The following is a 22,967-nucleotide window of genomic DNA, read 5'->3' on the forward strand; positions in this document are numbered from 1 at the left end:
AGGGGAAAGAGGAGGCTGTTGCTGCTCCAATAAATATTTACAACTTCAGAAGTGCTCTATAGCATTTCCATGAGTTGAAGGAGACTCCAGGGCAGGGGTTTTACAATCGTCATTCAATGAATTTTATGTACAGTATGTCTGCTATGAAATAACTCACTTCTTGATTATTCTTTCTTACTTTAAAAATAATGATGATGTTAACCAGGATAAACAATGCTATTAAACAACTTGTTCAATGAAATATCACGACCTTCATAAAGCAGTGAGAAATGGGTTACCTTACTATTGAATAATGTTTAGTCAAACTAAGAATACCTTTTTAAAATTTACATCTCTTCAGAGACATGTAATAAAACAATATCCACATTGGTGTAGTATAAAATGGCATGCCAAATATCTTCACAGTCTAACAGGTGGTTCAGGATGGAAAAATTGAGAGACATATTTAGCTGTGTTAGGAAACATGTATAAGCAGTATTTCTGAAGATATTCTTATTTCTGTTTACCAGCTCCATCTCCCAGTTTGTTATTCTGTGGTGACTTGTGTGTTGTTTTGATGCTTGAAGTTGTATTGCAAATACCACTGGGTCACCCAGGATATATAGGTTTCAGTGGAGCATCAAGACTGAGACAGACTAAAAAGTAAAGCCAGGCAATCTACTTCCGAAAGTTTACCAAGGAAAACATGACTAATCATAGACCATTTCCCACAACTTGAACTAATTTACTCCAGATATCACACCAGCAAGGACTGTCACTAGAGAAGGACATCGAGTTTGGTAAAGTGTAGACCCAGTGAAGGAGATGCAAGTTGGATTATACAATAGCGATAACTATGGTCTCCAACATACCAACAACTCTGAATCTGGCACAGGGCCAGGCAATGGTCTGTTGTAATGTACATGGCATTCCCTCAAATCAGAAGCAACAGGACAGTGACTAACACAAACTGCTGTAAATATCTCCTGAATGAAGTTCAGTCATTCACAGTTGTCATATCTAAAGGCACAGTTCACAAATGAGGAAACTGCCATTTTAGGTGAGTTTAGTAAGTTGTCTAAGGTGACACAGGTCCGTGGATCCAGAATTCGACAGGCCAAAAATCCATCTTCTTTCCTGATGCCTATTCACTCACTTGGAAAGTCAAAATGAAACACCGAGCTTCAAATTAGGTCTAAACAACCTCCAGGAAGATGTATAATTTTGCTGTCTTCAGGTACCATCGAGTCAGCTCCAACCCACAGAGGTCCTCTGCACAACAGAAGGAAACACTGCCCGGTCCTCCGTCAGCCTTACATCTGTTCCCATGCCTGAGTCCATTGTTACAGCTATGATTTAATCCATCTCCTTGAAGGCCTTCCTCTTTCTCAATGCCCCTCCCCTTTACCAAGCACGATGACCTTCTCCAGGGACTGGCCTCTCCTGACAACATGTCCAAAGTTTACACAATAAAGCCTTGCCATGTGAGCTTCTAAGGAGCAAGGTGTATAGATGCACTTTATTTTAGCAGACGTTGATATATGACTAGATTATTTTTACATTAGATCTAATTTGCTTGACAAGGTTTTGAAATCACATATTCTAATTTGATGGAAAAACATTTTTATTATCATAGCTCCATAGTTGTTTAAATCACATTAAAGGAACTGATAAATCCTTAGATTTCCAGATCAGGGAGAGGTGTTTTCTCATTGTAAGGTTTTCTTTTAAAAGGTAAAAAGATAAGTCTGATTCAATAAGAGAACCATCTGCATTGGTGATTATATAGAAAATGGGGTGAGGCATCAACTAGGCAAAGTACTTTTTTTCAGTGTCTTATTTAATTCAGGATCATAAATTACTTATCTTTACGAGTTTAGAAAGTGCTAATGTACAAATGCAGAAGAGCCTTACTGTTGTTGCCATTGCTATTATTTGCAGACCATTAGTTAATGTCCTGTAGCTGCTTAATAAGCTTTGTTCTTTGTAGCTCCCACATGCCTATGCAATTGGAATACCAAAGAACGAGCATCGTAGGACACATTTCAGCATGACAAGGTTCTTTCCAGTTGTCCTCACATTCCCAGGCATTCCTTGGTAGGTGGAGGTTTTACTGTGCCTTATTGTTTAATGCCTCAAAGACTCTGTAATCTGTGAGGTGGGAACTTTGTTATTGCACTTAACATCTTGTGGAATAATACACTGTGCAGTATACAGAGTGCATGAATGTGTCAAAGTTGAATACTATCATTGCAGTTACCAATAGGGGCTTTCTCCCAGTCAGTGGCTCAGAACTTTCTTTTTTCTGTGTGATTCATTAAAACCTTGTCTACTAGTTGCTTGTGCTAACAATAGAGCACTTTATGGTGGTTTGGAGCATAGATAGATTCAAGGAGACTTGGTGGTACCATGGGATAAATGTAGAGCTGCTAGCCATACTGTGAGTGATTCAAACGAAATCCAATTCCAAGAAAGAAAGACTGGGTTGCCAGCCCTCTTAAAGGCTGACTGTCTCAGAAACCCAAAGGAGCAATTCTACTTGGTTCTACCAGGTAATTCTGCGTTCTGTTGGACTGGATGGCAGTGTGTAAGATAGGAGGGGTCATGTGAAGCTGTGATCGCTCTACCCTAAATTCCAGATTTTGAATAATAAAAGGGTACCTTTAAATTATCTAAAGTTGGAAGGTGCCAGAAATTCAAGCTAGACAATGAGGAGGAAGTGTTGGTTTTTGTTGTTGTTAGGTTCCTTCAAGTCAAAGCAATATCATTGTGCCCTTGAGTGCGCTGAGAAAAGCAGGAAGATGCTTACAGGTATGTTACTGATGATGCAAAAGATTGATTGTTTTGATCAACACAAACTATGGATAACTTTGAGAAGATTGGGAATTTGGGAACACTTCATTGTTTTCATGTAGAACCAGTGCACAGAACAAGAGGCAGCCAATTGAACAGAACAAGCAGGTACTGTGTGGCTTAAAATCAGAAAAGATATGCATACGGGCTGTGTCCTTTCCCCAGCGTATTCAATCAGTATGCTTTGCAAATAATCTGAGAAACTTGACTCTGTGAAGAAGAAAGCGACATCAGGCTGCAAGGAGAGCTAATTAATAACATTTGATATACAGATGACACATTATTGCTTGCTGAAAGCAAGGAGGAATTGAAACCCTTTCTGATACAAATAAAAAAAAACCCCTTTAGCTTGTAGAGAAAACCAAAATTCTCACAACTGGACAAAAGGCAACATCATGGTAAGGGGTGAAAAAAATTGAAGTTGTCAAGGACTTCATCTTGTTCGGATCTACAATCAGTGCTCCTGGAATCAGCAGTCAAGAAATCAAAGAACATATAATTTTGAGCAAATCTGCTACAGAAGACTTCTTAAAAATGTTAACTATGAAATATGTCACTTTGAGGACTAGTCTCAAGTCTGACCAAATCATGTATTACCAACATGATCTACATGTGAAAGTTGAGCAATCAATAAAGAAGGCTGAAGAGTAATGAATGAATTTGGATCATGGTAGTAACAACGACTATTGAAAGTACCCTGAATGGCCAGAACCATGAATAAATCGGTCCTGAAGGAAATACAGCCAGAAGGCTCCTTCAAAGCAAGGGTGAGAAGACTTCAGTTCAGACACTTTGGGCATGTTATAAGGAAAGACCAGACCCTAGAAAAAAGGCATCATGCTTGGTAAAGCAGAAGGGCAGCAAAACAAAACAAAACAAAATGTCCTCAAGGAGATGGTGTGACACGCTGTCTGCAATGATAGGCTCAAACATAGCAATTGTGAGAACGGAGCAGGACAGGGCCATCCACAACCTTTGGAATTAGGGTGAAGAATGTCTTAATTCTTGTACTAGCATTACAGAGTAATGTGTGTAGACCAATCAATGCACTGTGCTTTTTGCTTTCCCACTAGTGACTTGGAAGTCATAATACAGACCCTCACATGCTCTCAAGTGGAAAGAGCACTTTTAGGTTTAGATAGGTCAACAAATAGAATATTGGGTGAGAGCTTTGATGAATCTTTGAGATATTTGCAATTTGTGGAAGATCAGCCTTTGTGCAATCCAGATATGATCAAGCTGCAGCATGCTGTTTTTGTTTTTCTTCACCACCAAGTTGATGTTTGACTCATAGCAACAACATGTGTCAGAGCAGAACTGCCCCGTGGAGTTTTCCCAGCTGTCTCCTTGATAAAAGCAGATTGCTTGTTCTTTCTCCTACAGGGCTGCTGGGTGGGTTTGAATTACCAGGCTTTCAATGCACAGCCAGTGTTTAACCCTTGCACCACAAGTACGCGAATACAAAACACAGCAAAGGATTTCATCATTTAAGAGACTTTCTTGTTTTACCTGTAATCTATTAAACCTTGACTTCTCGACAAGGGTTGAAAAATCTTTCATTTGTACATTTTCCACTCTTTCATAACCCATGGGACATTTTCTGTCTCTGAGTTTTCCTGGGAGGCTCAGTGCAAGGTTTGCTGGCATGGTGGTGGGGACTTGCCTAACTGCATCTAATAGGAGCAAGTTAATTGGCAAAATATTGCTGTGTTGAGACCATCCTAGAGCTGGGATTGAGTAAAACATTTATCTATTTAGGTTTCTTATACACTAATAATAATGTAAGCATATTTACTCTTGATTGTATGTTATCAGGTGTGGTGTTCCTGATTGCATAATATTCAATTAGAGTAAAATTATTTTTTCCCTATGCCTCATTCCATCTATCTTATCACACTTCTTTGAGACAAAATTATACCACATAATATGTATCACAGTCAGTTGAGCATTATGCTCAAAACAGAAGCTCTGTGTTTCAAACCCACTAGCTCCTGCTCAGGTTAAAGATGAGCCATCTGCTCCAGCAAAGGATTATAGCCTCAGAAAGCCTCTGAGGCAGTTTCACTATGCCCTAGAGGGTCAATCAGAGTGGGACCAGTACTAGGAAAGAACAGCATGCTCGGTAAGTAGGGGTCAGCGAAAAAGGCAAACACCTTACATGAGACGGCTTGCCACGGTGGCTGAAACTATGGGCTCTAACATAACAACGGTGAGGATGGTGCAGTGCTAGGCAATGTTTGGTTTTGTTGTTTCACTGGGTCTCTATGGGTTGGAACCTACTAGACTGCACCTAACAGCCACAAACAACAACAAACAGTATATATATATTATATATGTATATATGTGTGTATGTATGTACATATATATACACACACACAAAATCACAATGTGACATAGCATACAAGTTATGACTGCCTTCCGTGACCAAAGTTGCCATATTTCTCTTTGAGACCATATTTTAACCAACACTTCTGGGAATAGCACTTATACAACAAGTACAGCAATCCCTTCAATCATTTGTGAGGCAGGTATTATTATCATTGTCATCTTTGCTTTCATTTAATAAATTGAGCATGAAAGCGTGCCGGATATTGCCCCAAACTTCTGAAAGGTGAAGTAAAAAAAGGCAAGACTGAGGCCAGATGTAGTGATGTCGAGTTTATGATCTTGCCAATATACTTACTGTTCAATTGACAAAATGACTTAGCACAGGACGTTTGTAGGAACATGCATGAACTCTGGTGTATTTTACCCTTCAGAGATAATATATCCCAATTTGGATGAAAAAGTTTCATTTGGGAATATTGGAGATGCTTTTAGGTATTATGAACTTCATGAGTGAAAACGTAGATTTGTACACTCAGTTTCTTCCAAGCAAACTTAAAAGTATTCTAGTTATACATTTAATTTATATAAATTAAAATGAAAGGACCTCTAAAATTCAGGTCCTCAAACACAATAGCCTTATGTCAGTTCTTCAGCAAAGCCACATTTGCCCTGTGGCTTCTCTACTAGACAATACTATCCTAAAAAAAGGGGAATAATTAAAATATATACATATATTGCAATAATCAAAATAAATACATACATTGTCCTTTCCATGCATGAGTTAAATTTAAGTTGTATAAAATAATATTGTTTGGTGAGATAGGCTTTCTGATCCCATTTTTCCTAATGAGAAAACTAGAAATGAGGGGGAATATCTATAATTTTCTCAAGGTCACACAGTAATTTTCTCTCAGGAAATTGAGAGATTAGGGGAAAGCCCAGGCTGAGGCATTGTCCCAACTTTGCCAACACAAACTATATGAACTGGGATTTTACTTCTCTATTCATTGGTTATATCATTCGTGAAATAGGAACAATACTACATTCAAGGTATGTAAAATTATAGGAGGACAGTTAACACACAAAAAGTACTAATAATTGCAATGATCATTTCATAGACAATTCACTCTTCCCTTAATTATGTTATTTCCTTCTTATTTAAAGTTATTTTAAAAAAATTAGGGTGTTGTTTATTTACCAAATCTACAGATAAAAACTAAAGAGAAACATATCAATATTTCTTATCCATTTTCCAATTATTCCATGATTTCTAATATTTATTCTATAGCATATGACATTCCATAGACTTTTATCTCTGATGTTCATACTCCAAAAAACAGGACTCACTGCCATTGAGTTGATTCTGACTAATGACATGGAGGGCTACACATTAGATTGCCAACCACAATGTCAGCAGTTCAGTCTCACCAACGAGAGAAAGATGCATCATGTAACCATTCTTGACAACACATCCTGTGTGCAAGCTCGGTAAGACTGAATACAGATATCAAAGTGTGCATTCATGTGTGTCTTGCTCAATAACAATAAAGCAAATTATTATTATTTAAAAAAAACAAAGGAGGCGTGTCATCATTCTGGAAAAGTACCACTTAGTAAAACTTTCCCCAAATAGGTATTTCACAGTTGACTTCGTCTACTATTTTTAGATCTGGGGAGATACTGACTATTTCCTTTTAATCTAACCCCTTGTTTCAGTTCATAAAATATTATCTGCCAACAGCAATAAGGATAACAATGCTGTCATGAACTATCTGGGCCTCTTATTTTCTACTTGTTGCAGATCTGTGTAGCCACTTTTGAAGATGATATTTGTTCATGGGGACAATTGGTGGGATGCAGTGTTCAAAGGATTCTTTACATTTTGCCATTGATTCCAGCTTGTGTATCCACGTCAGAGTCAGTGTGAGGATCCTGCTGGTGCTTAGTCCATGCACTGATGTCCATGATTCCTTTCCTTTCCGGCAACTTAACCTGTAGGTGCAAACTCCTTCAGGAGAGAACGATAACTTTCAGTTTGTTTAGTTTGGGGTTGTGGCTTTGGGGAGGTTTTTTTTGTTGTTGACTTCAAGATATATAGATTCAGAAGAAAATGGGACAGAAGGCAATGAACTTCAGAACACAATCAGGACAGAGGACATCCTGATTTATCCAAGTCTGCCTTTTTTGGCGAGCACAATCTTTGAAAGGAAGCCTGAGAAATGGAGTTTGTTTCTTTTTCATTGAGACAAAATTATTCACAAATTGTTTGCTTCCATTCAGATTTTGCTTCAGAACAAATAATTCTTAGTTTTACAAACTGTCTTCACAGGACAACTCTACCCTTCCAAAATCTAGCTAAAATACAGTGACACTTTAGAGGTTAAAATATTTCATAGATAGCAGTAAGAACATAAATCTTTAAATTTGTATTGCTATACAAGATCATGCTAATTTACTATAGACTACACTACTCTGGCTGAAGTTTAATATAAAGTTTAATATAAAGCCAAGTATGGTCTTTCTTTTTTCTATCACTATCTTCTCTCTTTACATATATAAGAATACATGTCTTGCATTTAAAATGGTGTATGCATATATAAATGCAGCCTTAGAACTTGAATTCAAAAGTACTATATGTGTATAAAATTCATATACATAACATGCATATGTGAGTATGAGAGTAAATAAAAAAGTACTGCTACAAAGTCAGAGTAACTTTTCTTGAACAAAAAAAAAAGTGAAGCTATTGTTTTCTACATGCCCTCCATCTAGGTCCATTCACTTCTGAAGGTGATGTTTCAATGTTGCTAACCCTCCCCTGAAGAATTCTGCACTTTGATTTAACCTCATTTACATTACAGATAGCAGTTTTGTCATCCTCAGGGGACGCCATCATCTTCTTTTTCAGTGTTCTTTGAGCTTTGGGAACAAAAAGCAATCTAAAAGGGTGAGATCTGAACTGTAGGGTAGATAAGGCAAGTTCTCCCAAAGAACTCCTTCCAGGACAGCCGTTGGTGCCCTTGAAGACAGAGTTAGTGCATAGTCATGATGGAAAAAAAATCCTCAGTGCAATTTCCCTGGCCTATTTCTCATCACTACCATTTTAAAATTTCTTCCTAATAAGCCCCTATGGTCATGCTGTGTTCTCAAAGAAAATTGATCAAGATTACACTTTCAGAATTCCATCCCCTGAAAGAACAGACGCGATAACCGTCTCAGCGCATCTAGACCTTGAATTTATCTGGCCAACCAGATCACTTGGGTTGGACTTCAGATTATTTTTATTTTGAGCAGGTCTCCTCATCCACATCCACATGCGGCCCGCTGAGGACATTTATCCGACCTGCCAGGTGGTTTTGCCCCATTTTTTTAAACTTCAAAAGAAGATATGTGCAGTGTTGATAGGAATTTGTTCATAGTTTTTTTTAACTATTGTCTGGCTCTCCAATGGGTCTGAGCGACAGTGAACTGGCCCCCTGTTTACAAAGCTTGAGGACCCCTGCCCTAAGTTGTCTAAGACAAGAGTACCATTAAGGAACCTTGTATTCAGCCATTCATTGACAACAGAAACATGTTTCAACATGTACTGCTTGGAATAAACTGATGGAGGTGTGAACTAGAACCCTAGCAATACTTTTTTTAAACTTACATATGAATACATTGCCATTTACATGTGTTGATAAAAAGTCAGAACTGTCTTACCCCAAATTTCTCTAGTTGTTTTAAAAGAGACAGTTTTTTTGTGTGTTTTCTTAAACAGCGAATTGTCAAACAATAAACAAGTATTTTCTGATTCAAAACATTAAAAATAAGCTTGCATATGACCCCGTACTTCCATAGGATATTACTATAAATCCTTTGAGAGTCATGTGGCAGAGGAAAACCTCCATTAACCACTCCTGTAGCAGTGAACTAGTCCCAGCACCACAGCTAAATCCCCCAGTTTTCTCCAGTTTTATTGTTTTCTCAAACACTGTAGGCTGTTGAATATGTAAGCTGAATAATTTTTGGTACAACTCTCTAGCACACTAAGAAGGAATGTATTAAAATATAGACATTATCAATTCACACATGGATAGGTGGATACTAACTTGTCCACGGATACATGATAGGATATTTTGTTAAATAGGCCAGGTAAATTAAAAAATGAAACTTGATATTCATTCTATTCCATTTAATCAATCAATTTAATGAATCCACCAAATAATAATTGTATAAATGATTTACTGTAATTTGATCTCAAACTTGGCTTATATCTTGAGTTTAGTGAATGTATCTTAACACTTAGAAACCTTTCTAATCTTTCAAAAGACTCCTTTCTTCAGTTTGCTTCTGGATTTTTTTTATGTCACTTGTACTATGCTATAATTAATAAATAGTCATTGAATGCATAAATAATTGATGGTTTTTTGTCCAGGACACTCCCTTACTCTGTATTATTGTCAAATTAACTAACAAAAACTTTTAAACCTTAATATAATATTATTTATGACTTTTTAATGCTATTCATTTCATGCTATTAGGCAGTTCAAACCCACTAGCTGTTCTGAGAGTGAAAGAGAGTATATTTCTACTTTCATAAAGATTCAGACACTCAGAAATCCCAAGTGACAGTTTTACTCTGTCCTATAGGGTTGCTATTGGTCAGAATCGACTAGATGGCAGTTTGGGGTAGAACTCATGTGGGCAATGATTAGTTATGCATTTAGTAGAATTGATAATCCCAAGGCAAAGTGATACAGTTTCATGACTGTGGTCCCTGCCCCCTTCTACCATAGCATTCCCAGTGCCTGTCCTAACACAGAGTTGATGCTCAACTCATGTTTCTTCACTGAAACATCCTGGTGGAGTTTGATGTCACACTTTAATTCTTTTTTGTTTGTTTGTTTGTTTTTAAATAAATACTTCTATTGGGGACGCTCACATCTCTTATTACAATCCATACATTGATCCATTGTGTCAGGCACGTTTGGACATATGCTTCCATCATCATTTTCTTTTCTTTTTAAAAAATTTTCTGCTGAGAATTTTAATTTTTCTGGAACAGAGAAGGGAGTTGAAAAGACTTTGTATGTTTCTATATATCTGAAATCCCCCCCATTTTTTTTACAATGAAAGAGGAAGCAATTAATCTACAAAAAAATTCCCAAATGAGGAAATCAGTTATTCTGTTCTGCGGGTGATCATGAGATGCTTTGTGGATGAAACGCCTGTGAGCAGGGTGGGTGGGCTGCAGGGAGGAGCGCCGGCAGCAGTGGTCAACAGAGGCGGTACTGGAGCACAGAGGAAAGGCTCAGGGGGAGTCCAGCTGCAGCCAAGCCTTTATAGTCTCCCCTTTATATTTGCTGGCTCATACTGTCAACACATAGAACATCATCACAACTACTAACAGCTGGTTACAAAAAACAAACAAGGGGAACTGAGTTGTTTCTATTCAAAAGTAGTATAAGTTGTCATTTTCACTCTCCCATTCATTTCTACCCTAATACGAGAGGACGGTAACATTTTCAATAACAGGAGTTCCAAGAAATTTCAGAGAAAATCAAGCAAAATTATACTTCACTGGACATATTTTCAAAAGCAACACATGTATAATACTAGGCACGGGGTTATGTCCTCAGCCAAGCCCATTTGGGTGAATCACTAGGTCCCTAAATATTTACTCAATCCTGAGTAAAATGAGGACCAGACTAAGGTCAAATTTCTCGGGAATTAAAAGGCTCAAGCAGAACTCTTCGCTTTACTCATATAGTCTGGTCAGCACAGTTTAAACTTGTACTCTTATGGTAAGAGCGTTACTTGCTTGTGGATCTACCAAGTAGACTTTGAGGTCCAGGAAAGAGAGAGGTCTGATGACTTATTGTGTCTCTATTACCCCATACAACTTTATCCACAGTGCTGTTGAGTCTGTTCTGACCCACAGCAACCCTATGTACAACACAAGGAAACTGCCCTCCCGCATGATCCTAACTATTGTTCCTATGTTTGAGCCCATCATTGAAGCCATTATGTCAATCTGTCTCATTGAGGGCCTTCCGGTGCTTTCACTGTCTCATCACTTTAGCAAGCATGATGCCCTTCCCCTGGGACTTGTCTCTTCTGATAGCGTGTCCAAAGTACATTGTGAGACAAAGTCTCACCATACTTCCCTCAAAGGAACGTTCTGGCTGCACTTCACTGGTTCTTTTTGACAGTTCATGGTATTTTCAATATTCTTCATCAGCAACACTTGCCAAAGCATTTCCTTTCTACTTGAGTACTTGATATCAGCTCCTCATTTTTCTCCCTTCCTACTTCCCCTGCCCACCTACCCTCATGAACCCTTGAGAAGTTATAGATTATTATTTTCATATCTTGCTTCACCCTCTGTCACCTTTCACCTACTTTTCTGTTGTTTATTTCCCTGGGAGGGAGTTATATGTTGATCCTTGTGATTGATTCTCCCTTTGGCCCTAAGGGGTTTATCAATCCTGGATTCCCTATGTCAGGGGCTCTTATCTGTAACTGCATTTTCTGGTCTAATCCAATTTCTAAAGTAGAATAGAGGTCATGATAGTGGATGGGAGGAAGCATTAAAGAACTAGAGGGAAGTTGTGTGTTTCATCAGTGCTATACTGCAGCCTAATTCACTCATCGCTTCTGTGAGGGGATGTCCTATTGTTTACAGATGGGCTTTGGGTCCCTACATGACGCCCCCACACTCCCACCCCCAACTGACATTGGTATAATTCTGTTCTGGGTCTTAGATGCCTGATACGTGAACCCATGGATGGACACCTCATGATCACACAGGCTGGTGTGCTTCTTCCATGTGGGCTTTGTTACTTCTCAGCTAAATGGCTACTTGTTTATCCTCAAGCCTTTAAGACCCCAGACGCTATATCTTTAGATAGCTAGGCACCATCAACTTTCTTCACCACATTTGCCTATGCACCCATTCTGTCTTCAGCTATCATGTTGGGAAGGTGAGCATCACAGAATGTTGGGTTGTTAGAACAAAGTGTTCTTGTGTTAAGGGAGTGCTTGAATTCAGGCCCATTATCCATCTGCAACTTAAATTCTTAACATATAGATATTAGTACATAGTTCTATTCCCCTCTCCTTATATATTTACATATGTGCATGCCTGTATTTAGGCCTCTATATTTGTCCTTTGTCTCCAGGTTCTTTCCTCTGTTTCCTTTTACTTTTCTCTTGTCCCACCATCATGTTGGGCTTTCATTCGGGTTTAGTAATTCCTCGCTGCTACACCTCTCTTGATTAAGTGCCACTAGGCATCATACTCCCTTCTCTCCATTTAGTTCACTTGTTGTTCCTTTGTCCCTAGGCTGGTTTCCCCCACTCCTTTCCTTTCTCCCACATCCCTTGTTCCCATATCCCCTTGCACCATCAGCTCACTGTTTTCTTCTCTGAATTGTTTATCCCGCCTATCTTTTCTAGATAGATATGCAGAGACATTAATAAGCTGTCATCCAAAATTTATGGCATAGATTAGTGAGTGCTTCTAGGGTTGCACTAGTTTTTTGAAACATTACACTTGACATTCCATCATTTCCTGGAGACTTGTTTTTCAGCCTTCGGTGAAGCTTGAACTTCGTCCTTTAATACCATGGTTTTTGATCATATTTTACATCTTAAAATGGCTGAATGACAACCAGTTCTTTTTGTGACTATTTGTATGCCTTTCATCTGCTTCTGTTGCTGTCCGTAGCTTCAGTATTATGCCCATTGAGTGTTGCAACATTAAAATAAGTGGTTTTTGTTTTTGATTCATTTATTTCATCTTTGGATATGCTGAGCATGCTTTTTCATTTTGATTCTCAAGTCCAGGTCTTTGCACCTTTCATTATAATACTTTATTTATCTTATCAAGCTGCATTTTAACATTTTCTGTACAGGTCTTTTACTTCATCATTTCTCCCATTCACTTTAGCTATTCTAATAAGTTCAAGAGAAAATTTCAGAATCCCTGATGACGTTCACTTTGATCTTTCCTTTCTTGTTTTTAATGACATTTTGCTTTGTGGTATTCTTAATGTCTTACCACAGTTCATCTAGTCTTCAATATTTAGTATTCACTGTATCAAATCTGTTCTTGATATAGTCTCTAAATTCAGGTGAGATACCCTCAAAATCATTGGTTCTTTATTGTGGACTTGTTTTAATTTTATTAACTATGCAAAGGCATTCTGCTTTGTGGATCATAACATGAGTAATATAATTATTTTTAAGCCATTACTGTATACAGATCAAAGACACTCATTTGAATAGATCAAGAGGATATTGCATAGCTTGTTTGCTTTTCTCTTGCATGTCTCACTTTAAAACATGGGAGCTCTTACAGATATTATAACCATCCATACTTCAATTAGATCAAGCATGATTGTATAATTTCTGCCACCAACATTTTACAAACATTTTCTTTCTTCTTACACTCTTTGATATCAGCTCCCCTTTATCCCTGCCCTCCCATACCCTACCTCCCAGGAACCCTTGTTGTTATATTAAATGTCATTTTTTCTCTTTTCTTTTGCCTTATCTTACACCATTCAATATATCTGTTCACCTACCGTTCTGCTATTCCTTCCCTTCAAGTGGAGTTATACAGTCATTGTTGCTTTCAGTTCCCCACCCCCTCTTCCTTCCTCTGTTTCTGCACCCGCAGGGAACCATTACTCCTGTAACTATTTCTGAAGTGTTTATTTATCTTGGATTTCTTGCATTGAACGATCTTAATTATACAAATGAACATACACAAGGATAACAGGATTACTGAAGTAAAACTAAAACCATAATAGTAGGGAGAGGAATTATTAAAGAACTGGAGGCAAAAAAAAGAATCAGAGGACAGTTATATGCTTCAACAGTGCTATATTGAACATAGTTTAAGAGCAAGAAAGGTGTGCATCAAGTTGTGTTGGTCCATCTGTATGCTGAACAAGAAGTTATTCTATCTGTATACTCAGCAAGAAGTCTCAGAAGTTGGAATAAGAAGAAGGCTCATTAGCAACCTACAATATGCATGACACAATTTTGTTTTCTGAAAAGTAAGAGAACTGGAAATACTTGTGCATGAAGAAAAGAATATAGGATCACATATATGGATTGCAACTCGATGTAAAGAAAACAAAAACCTTCCAACTGGACCTATAGAGATCATCATGATAAATAGAGGAAATATTGAAGTTGTCAAGGACTTTTTTTTCTCAATTGGATCACAAACAGCTCTCATAGAACCATGTGTCTTTTCTTCAACTATATACGCACAATGGAATACTCCACAGAGTTATAAAATAATGATGAAGCTGAAAAACATCATGACATGGACGGATTCGGAGGAAATCATGCTTAATGAAGTTACTCAGTCACAAAGGACATTGTATGAGATCATGATTATTAAAAAAAGCCAATGTAAAGGTTTTCATACCAAAGTATCAGACTTTGATATTATCAGGGGTATGGGAAAGGAAAAGAGAGAAGGAGATGTAATAGACTACAGGGTAGCGAGGTGCTTACTAGTGCGAAGGGTAAGAGAATATCACACAAGAAGGAGCTAGAGAAAAAGAACACAGGGAGTGAAGCTAAAAGCAAGTGGGAGATTGATTTATTGTTTAAGTTGTCACTTGCAAGAAAAAAAACAATGATCTGAAATGTAAATCCTCACATAATTAATAACAATATTTTAAAATCAAACAACATATTGAACTTTATAATTATGCTGCATATGACATCTGTAAAGTGAAAAGATATCCCTTTGAGTACTCCTGATCCAAGCCATAGTATATCCAAACACCTCAGATGCATGTGAAACCAAGAAAATGAATAAGGAAGACCACAAAAAAATTGATCCATTTGAACTATAGTACTACCAAAGATTATTGAGAGACCATGGACTTCCAGAAGAAGAAAGACATCTGTCTTGAAAAAATTAGAGCTCAGACAGTTCCCTAGAAGAAAGGATGATCAGAGTTCATCTCAAGTACTTTGGACATGTTATCAGAAGAGACCAGTTCCTAGGGGAGAACATCATGCCTGGTAATGTAGAGGGTCTATACAGAAAGAGGATGGCCCCCAATGGGATGAAATGGCACAGTGGCTACAGCAATGGGCTCAAACATAACAATTGTGAAAATGACATAGGACTAAGGCAATGTTTCATTCTGCTGGACTTAGGGCCATTATGAATCAGAATCAACTCAAGGGCACCTAACAACAAACTAAGGTCCCATAGCTTAAATATCCTAAATGGTCTTCATAAAAAACAAACAAACAAAAAAAAACCCTGAATGTTACTGGGAATATAACAGTTAAAGGCATCCAATAGAGTTTACCTCATTAGATGTAATTCCTTGTATTGTGTGTGTGTGTCACTGTTACCTTCTATTTTCTTTAAGGAAGGCAAAAACAATATTCTTTTCACTAGTTCTGTAAATCATACGACTGAAGTATAAAAATTGTATTTGCGATCCCTGGGGTGAGTTCTAGCAACTATGGCAGGGGGCATACCCAATCTAAGGATATATATGACAGCCAACTAAATAAGTGGGGGAAAGAAAGAGGAGAAAAAAAGATATGGGTGAGGGAGGGGGAGCAGGTCACTAATCCACCCAAGGGGAGGGTATTGTTTATATTTCCACAGAAAAAGGAGAGCGAGAACAGGCTTCAACCCGATGAACCAATAGAGAGGTCAGTGGGACCGTTCCCAATTCTGACTATGTGGACACCACCCCCCCAACACCTCAGAAGAATGCACTTCAGAGGACAGCACTGGAGCTACAGCTTGGGGAGAGAGACACGTTGGATTAGAGTACACAGAGAAATGCAAAGGGATGGAGAGAGAGGAGAGAACATCTTGGCCTCCCAAGCCCCAAGGACGATGTTCCTGCTCGGAGCAGACAATGTATAGGAGGACCATATGGCTGGCCCCATCATGGGACATAGCATCCCTCACTGACCCATGATGCTGCGTGGGAAAGCACTGGAGACACAGTGCGGGAATAGTGCAGTCTGGCCCCATCATGCTGGTGTGAGGCACTGACGGCATGCAACAGAGTACCAGGGGGAGCAGAGTGATGAAACCCCGGGTAAATACCAAAAATAGACTTGGGAGACAGAGTGTGGTACCCCAGCAGACTCGACTGGAAAACACTTGTAAAGGCGAACAAACAGACCTTGAACTATTTATAGGCTTTTCCATTTTTGTCAGTGGCTTTCTGTTATTGTTATTTTGTTTTGTCATTGTTATTGTTTTGTTAGTAATGACTTCTTTTGTTGTTTTATTTGGCCAAGCCTGGTTTTTATACTTATTAATGTTTCTGCATGTCTATCTTGATAAGATACGCAGGATAAATAGTTCAGAGATAAAAAGAACGGGACCAATGTTTCTGGGGGATATGGCAGAAGGGGAGGTGAGAGAAATGAAGGGGGGTGGTGGAAATCAAATCAACCCAGGGACAAGAAGGAAGGTTGTGAGATGCCTACTGGGGCTTAATCAGGGGCAATGTAGCAATGAGGAATTACTAAACCTGAATGAAGGCCGAACATGATGGTGGGACAAGAGAAAAGTAAAAGGAAACAGAGAAAAGAACCTGGAGACTAAGGACTTGTAGAGAGGCCTAAATACAAGCATGCACATTTGTAAATATATATAATGACAGGGGAATAGATCTAGGTACTCATATCTATATGTTAAGAATTTAAGTTGCAGATGGATAGTGGGCCTGAACTCAAGTAATCCCTTAATACAAGAACACTTTGTTCTAACAATCTGGCATTCTGTGATGCTTACCTTCCCGACACGATTGCTGAAGACAAAACACGAGCATAAACAAATGTGGTGAAGAAAGATGATGGTGCCTGGCTATCAAAAGATATAGCATCTGGGGTCTTAAAGGCTTGAAATAAAGAAGCGCCCATCTAGTTCAGAGGTAACAAAGCCCACATGGAAGAAGCACACCAGTCTATGTGATCAGGAGGTGTTGATGGGATCAGGCATCTAAGACCCAGAATAGAACCATACCCAAGGTGAATGGGGGGGGGGCATGAAATGGAGACCCAAAACCCATCTATAGACAATTGGACATCCCCTCACAGAGGGCTCACAGGAAAGAGATGAGCCAGTCAGGGTTCAGTAAAGCACTGATGAAACACACAACTTTCCTCTAGCTCTTTGGTGCTTCCTTCACTCTACTATTATGACCTCTATTCTACCTTAGAAATTGGATGAGACCAGAACAAGCACACTGCTACAGATAAGAGCCTACAGCACAGGGAATACAGGATAGATAAACCCCTCAGGCCAACAATGGGAGTAGAGATGCCAGGAGGAAAAGGGGAAGACAGGGGGAGAAAGGGGTAATCGATCACTAGGATCAAACGATGTAACATATAGAAAAATAATCTATAACTTATCAAGGGTTCATGAGGGAGGGCAGATGGGGGAGGAGGGAAGAAATGGGGAGCTGATATCAGGGCCTCAAGTGGGAAGAGAATGCCTCGAAAATGATGATGGTGGCAAATGTGTAAATGTGCTTGACACATTAGAGGAATGTATGGATTGTGATAAGAGATATAAGAGTACCTAATAAAAGTATTGGAAAAAAACTAAAAAAAAAACCAAACCTGTATTTTCACATGTTAATTTCTCTGACCTCTGGGAAGCTAGTGTTAAAAAAAGAGCATTGAGTACACTAATAAACATAAAAAAAACATTTCAAATGATATTAATAATTATATTGCATTCTAGAACCTTTTAATATAGAAATCATAATAATAATTTTCTGATTAATTATACATTGTTCTTAAGTCCTTTGAATAACCTGTTTCATTTTCTAAAGAAAATAATTTGACACTTACCTTAAGTTTTTCTTCCAAAACAGCCGTTGCATGATCCCCACTTGTTTCATCGACCACCACCACCATGTGAGTAAGAGAATTGACCCTGACTTGTTCCTGTTCTAGGTCTTCTTGAAGCACCTGAAAGATAAAATTTGAAAAGTTTTAAATTAATGAACTTAAAGTAAGACTCTCTTTCCAAATGTGATTTATTCCTTTCATGTCTTGGGTATTATCATTGTTATTCGACTAGAAGCATTACACACTTGAGTTTTTCTGCTACGGACCTTAGCAATGATTTCTTGACAATTGAACTTAGAAGCATATAAGGAGAGAATATGTTGGAAAATCTCCAGGGGGGGTAGTTATTTTACTTATTCCACCCACCCCCTCATCTTTCTAAACACTTTTCTACTGCAATGGATGATCTTTTGCGTCTTGGAAGCATAGTGCTTATGCGTTGGGCTGCTAACCGCAAGGTCAGCAATTCGAAACCACCAGCCACTCCTTGGGAGAAAGAGGAGTCTTTCAACCCAGTAAAGAATTACAGTCTCAGGAACTATCAGGGATCATTCAACCCTGTCCTATAGGGTCACCATGTGTGGGAATTGACTTTTTGGTTTTACTTTACTGGAGCTCACCATCACCATTTTTCTGGACCCAACAAATACCTCCGGTTAATTCTTGATAAGTGATTGCTTTCTTCCCTGAAAAATATTTTGTTTTTCTATAGTTCATGTTCCCCTTCTCTTTGTCACTATCCCATGGAAACCTTTATTATAAATATCAGTAACAACTCCCAGTTCCCCTATCTTGTATTTTTTCTTTCCTCTTTTTCTTAACTTTCATGCACCAACCAACTTCAGCTGCTTGCCTCTCTACCCCATCAACTGGTGAGTTGCACTTCCTTAATCAGTTCTTTCCCTTTTGCTCAAATGAAATTAGATGACATCCTTCTTTGTGACTGCCAATGGTTTCTCATCATGCTAAGAAGGTCCGTCACCCTTCCTTTCCTGAAATCCTTAGACAGTAAAACGTATGTCAAGCAGAACCCATTGAAGAAGGAAAACTCTAGTCCTCTCAACAAACAAGAGTGATAGATGAGTGGTAAGGCTTTGCCAGGTCATAGGCAGATAACTGGCCAGCCCTAGTAAAAAAGAAGCCGTCAGAGCCATCGGGTTCTGACTGTCACATGTTTCACTGTCTGATCTAGCACCAGGCTCCCTCTCTTCCCTAATTTCATGTCATCGCTCTCCTCTTAGAGTTTCTGCTACAGCTGCCTTCTCTCTCTGCCACAATTCTTTCAAGCTGTTCTCTCCTGAAAGCACTCACCCTCCAGAACCTTAAATAAACTCTCCATGTAGTTCAGGACTCAAGTTGAATGAGAGTTTTTTTCTAAATTTTCTCCCTTGTTACTTTGTAGTTCAACCACAGTGTTTTCTTTTATAATCATCAGTAATGTTTTGTTTGTTTATTTTTACACACCATTATCCAACTCAATAGTTCCTCTTTATTGATTTAATCATTTGTGGTCTCTAGTTACTTGTGCACTACATCCTAAAGATCAGTAGCTATTCTTTGAATGCATGATGCCATATAGCAGGTAGAGGCAATAAGCACAGATGAGTTTCGCATTTCTTGGTTCCACAAAATTATAATCCAATTAAAGGAGTCGTACAATTTTGTTAATTTAATCAGACCAAAGATAGGTTTTTTTCTGTCTGCTGAATCCTGGGATGAAAACAGAAAAAGAATGCATATCCTTCACTCTTGAAGTCATAACAAATATGAATCTTTTCTTAAATTGAGGTAGGTTGTCACAAAACCACACTGTCATTCTTTTTCAGCAGATTTTTTTTTTCATTTTGAGCCTGGGGAATAAAGATAAAATAGACTGGGCAGAAGAGATAAACATAGATTAAATTGAGAGTAAGTAGAGGAGGAGTCAACTGAGAATGCTGCTCTAGAACCAAGGCAAATTGCCTGGGAATTCATTTACGAGGACCTTTCCCAACTATCAGTTATGACTGGCATGGTTATGCATGAATGTGGAAGCCAAAACTCCAGTCATCAAATTTGTTCCTTAGAAACTTTTATAAAGTAACACAACACCCAAAAAGCGACATGGGCAGTTTCTGACATGGTCAGTGACTTTATGGAAGAGTTGAAGTACTTTCTTAATAACAGTGCTGGAAAATCACCAGACTGGCTTTGTCTTTCAAACAAACAAACAAACAAAGAAACAAACAAAGAAACCTTATATACATATGAAAGTTGGATATTGACTAAGGAAGAGGGCAGAAGAATCTATATATTTGAATTATGGTGAAGTATATTGAAAGAAGCATGGACTACCAAAAATTAAACAACAACAACAACAAATCTGTCTTTGAGAACAAAACCCAGAATATTCCCTAAGTAAAAGGATGGTGAGATTTTGTCCCACGTGCTTTGTATATGGTATCAGGGGAGACCAGTCCTTGGAGAAGGACATCATGCTTTGTAAAGTAGGATGGCACTGAAAGAAAGGAAGCCCCTGGATCAGATGGATTGACCCAGTGACAGCAACACTGGCCTTAAACTTAAGAAGAACCATGAGGAGGAGCAGAACTTGGCAGTGTTTTGTTCTGGGATATATAGGGTTGCTATGAGTCGGAATCAACTCTAGGCACCTAACAACAATGATGTCAGGTAGGGGTATTTATTAGGGTAGCTGAAACGCAATCTCAAATGCATTGAGCACTTTTTTCTCGAATGTTTTGACTTTCTCATATCAACATTTCAGAAAACAATAAAAGGTCTTCATTTTACTGCTTGCTAGATTTTCTTGCTGCCTTTTCAAGTGATGCAATTTAGAGTGAAATGACTACGCATCTATTTTCTGAATGGAGTCTCTACTGCCTATCACGGCTTTGACATTCTGGAGCTTACACTGCTTCATAAAACTGTTTCTGCTACGAAGCCCAAAATGGAAACATTACCATTCAGGGCTGTCCTTGACAGCTATGTTGAGTCTCTGGCTTCTGAGTTAGAACAGCCAGCAGTGGGAGCATTTTAAAACGTGTCAGTCAGGAATTTTTAAAATCATAATCAAGTTATAAAGTTGATGGACAATATACCTTAACTTGGGTTCTTGAATTTAGTCAATTCTTATGATCATTATAGCATTAAACTCACTACTGCTCAGAGCCAGCAGATAGGACAGATCAGAACGGCCCCCTGGGTGAGTCAAGGCAGTAATCTTTACTGCAACAGACTGCTACACCTTTCTCCTGTGGAGTGACCAGTAGGTTTGAATCAATGCACCTTCTGGTTAACAGCCAAGTGCTGTCGTCACGCAGGTGCCATGACTTAACATTTTAAACACTATAGAATAACTCCAAGATAGTCACAGTTTTCAAATGAAAATGGTTGTTTTTACTGTTATTTTACATCTATTTTCCTAGAGAACCTTGGGAAAATAATTGTGTGAGCCATGAAATGCTTCTCTCAAAGCAAGGATTGTGCTATACCGTATGTCATCAAATGGGCTCCTTATTTTCCCCAACACGCTGTTGATGTTGCTTTGCTTGTGAACTTGATCTATAATCTCAAATGGCATTCTTGCCTTATTCATCAAGTGTTGACATTGTATGCTTTCAAGTAAGTGCTGAGGCAAAGTACTGCAAAACCTCAGGGTGAGGTGACAACTTTAAAATCTAACGTAGACCTTTTAGGACTGACAGAAAATAGAGAGAAATGAAGAGGAGGAGAAAAACCTCTCAAAAAAGTGACACCAGAGTGTCTAACATCGGAGTAGTTTATAAGATAGAGAATTTGGTGTTAAAACTATTTTCTCAATATCTACTTTGCTCTCCTATGATGTTTATTAAGGCTACATCTTTTTGCGTACCCAATCAATAATAACAAGGTCAAATTGATCTCTCCCTCTCAGCATATGCAACAACTAGAAAACAGGAATACTATCAAAATTGTAGTCCGATTTTCCATTTACTCATACCTCAACTCTCAAAATAAAAGCTAATTAACTTTACAGTCTGTGTTAACCTGTGTCCCCAATATCAGCCATGCACACGCACACAAAAATGTAAAATACCTCAATATCTGGAGTATAGTGGCTACTCGATGGGCTGAGATCCACATGGTTAGGAGGTTAAAACAATGAGCAGCTCCATGGGAGGAAGACTGGGCTTTCCACGTTCATAAAGCATTACAATCTTAGAAATCCACAAGGGGTCATTAAGAGTAAGTATTGACTCAATGACAGTGACTTTTGAGTTTTATGTACAATTGCATATATTAGGAGATGAAGCAATAATCATGGAAGGAATTTATAATTCTTTTGTGTTTTTGTTTTGCATATATATATTCTCTCTGGTTTGTAAAATATAATACTCACAAAACATTCTATATAGTTGTATAGCCCACCTCATCAGGTCACATCAGTACCAGTATCCCAGTAAACTCCCAGTATATGTGTTTCTTTCTGTTCTTGTTTTTCCTTCACCCTCACTCCATCCCTCCAATTTCATTTATTGTTTATATTGCTCACTGTCTAATCTTTAGTGAGAAAAACATCTTTATTGTTAATTTTCCTTTATAAAATGGTGTCATCAAATATTTATCTTAACACGATTCACTATCCTCTGGTAAACATAATGTTCTCCAATTTTATCTGTCTTAAGGTGTTTGACAGCCTTGTCATTGCATTTTAAGGATGCTTAATATTCCATTGTAAGAATGTAACACAATCTGTATATAGAACCCTCTTTAGTTGGAGTTTTTTATTGTTTCACTATTTTTGCTATTATAGAAATTGTTGTAATAAACACAGCTGTGCATATGTCTGCTCACGTTCTGTTCTTTATTTCTGTAGGGCATATATCAAATAGAGAGATTACAGGGTCATAAAGTATTTAGGACCATAATGTATCACAGGATCACATTTGTATCTGTTTAAGGAAATGTCATAG

At 38.2% G+C, this 22,967-nt stretch overlaps 1 protein-coding gene across 1 annotated transcript in view; it reads right to left on the bottom strand.

Annotated features, from left to right (window-relative positions):
• The window catches only part of LOC142433260 (dystrophin-like), a 432,482-nt gene that overhangs the window by 168,641 nt on the left and 240,874 nt on the right, over positions 1-22,967 (bottom strand). The window contains exon 10 of the mRNA XM_075538341.1: positions 18,016-18,135. Within this exon, the coding sequence (XP_075394456.1) occupies positions 18,016-18,135 (120 nt within the window). The remainder of the gene's footprint in view (positions 1-18,015; positions 18,136-22,967) is intronic.

Source organism: Tenrec ecaudatus, chromosome X, assembly GCF_050624435.1.
Source record: "Tenrec ecaudatus isolate mTenEca1 chromosome X, mTenEca1.hap1, whole genome shotgun sequence".
NCBI classification, from domain to species: domain Eukaryota; kingdom Metazoa; phylum Chordata; class Mammalia; order Afrosoricida; family Tenrecidae; genus Tenrec; species Tenrec ecaudatus.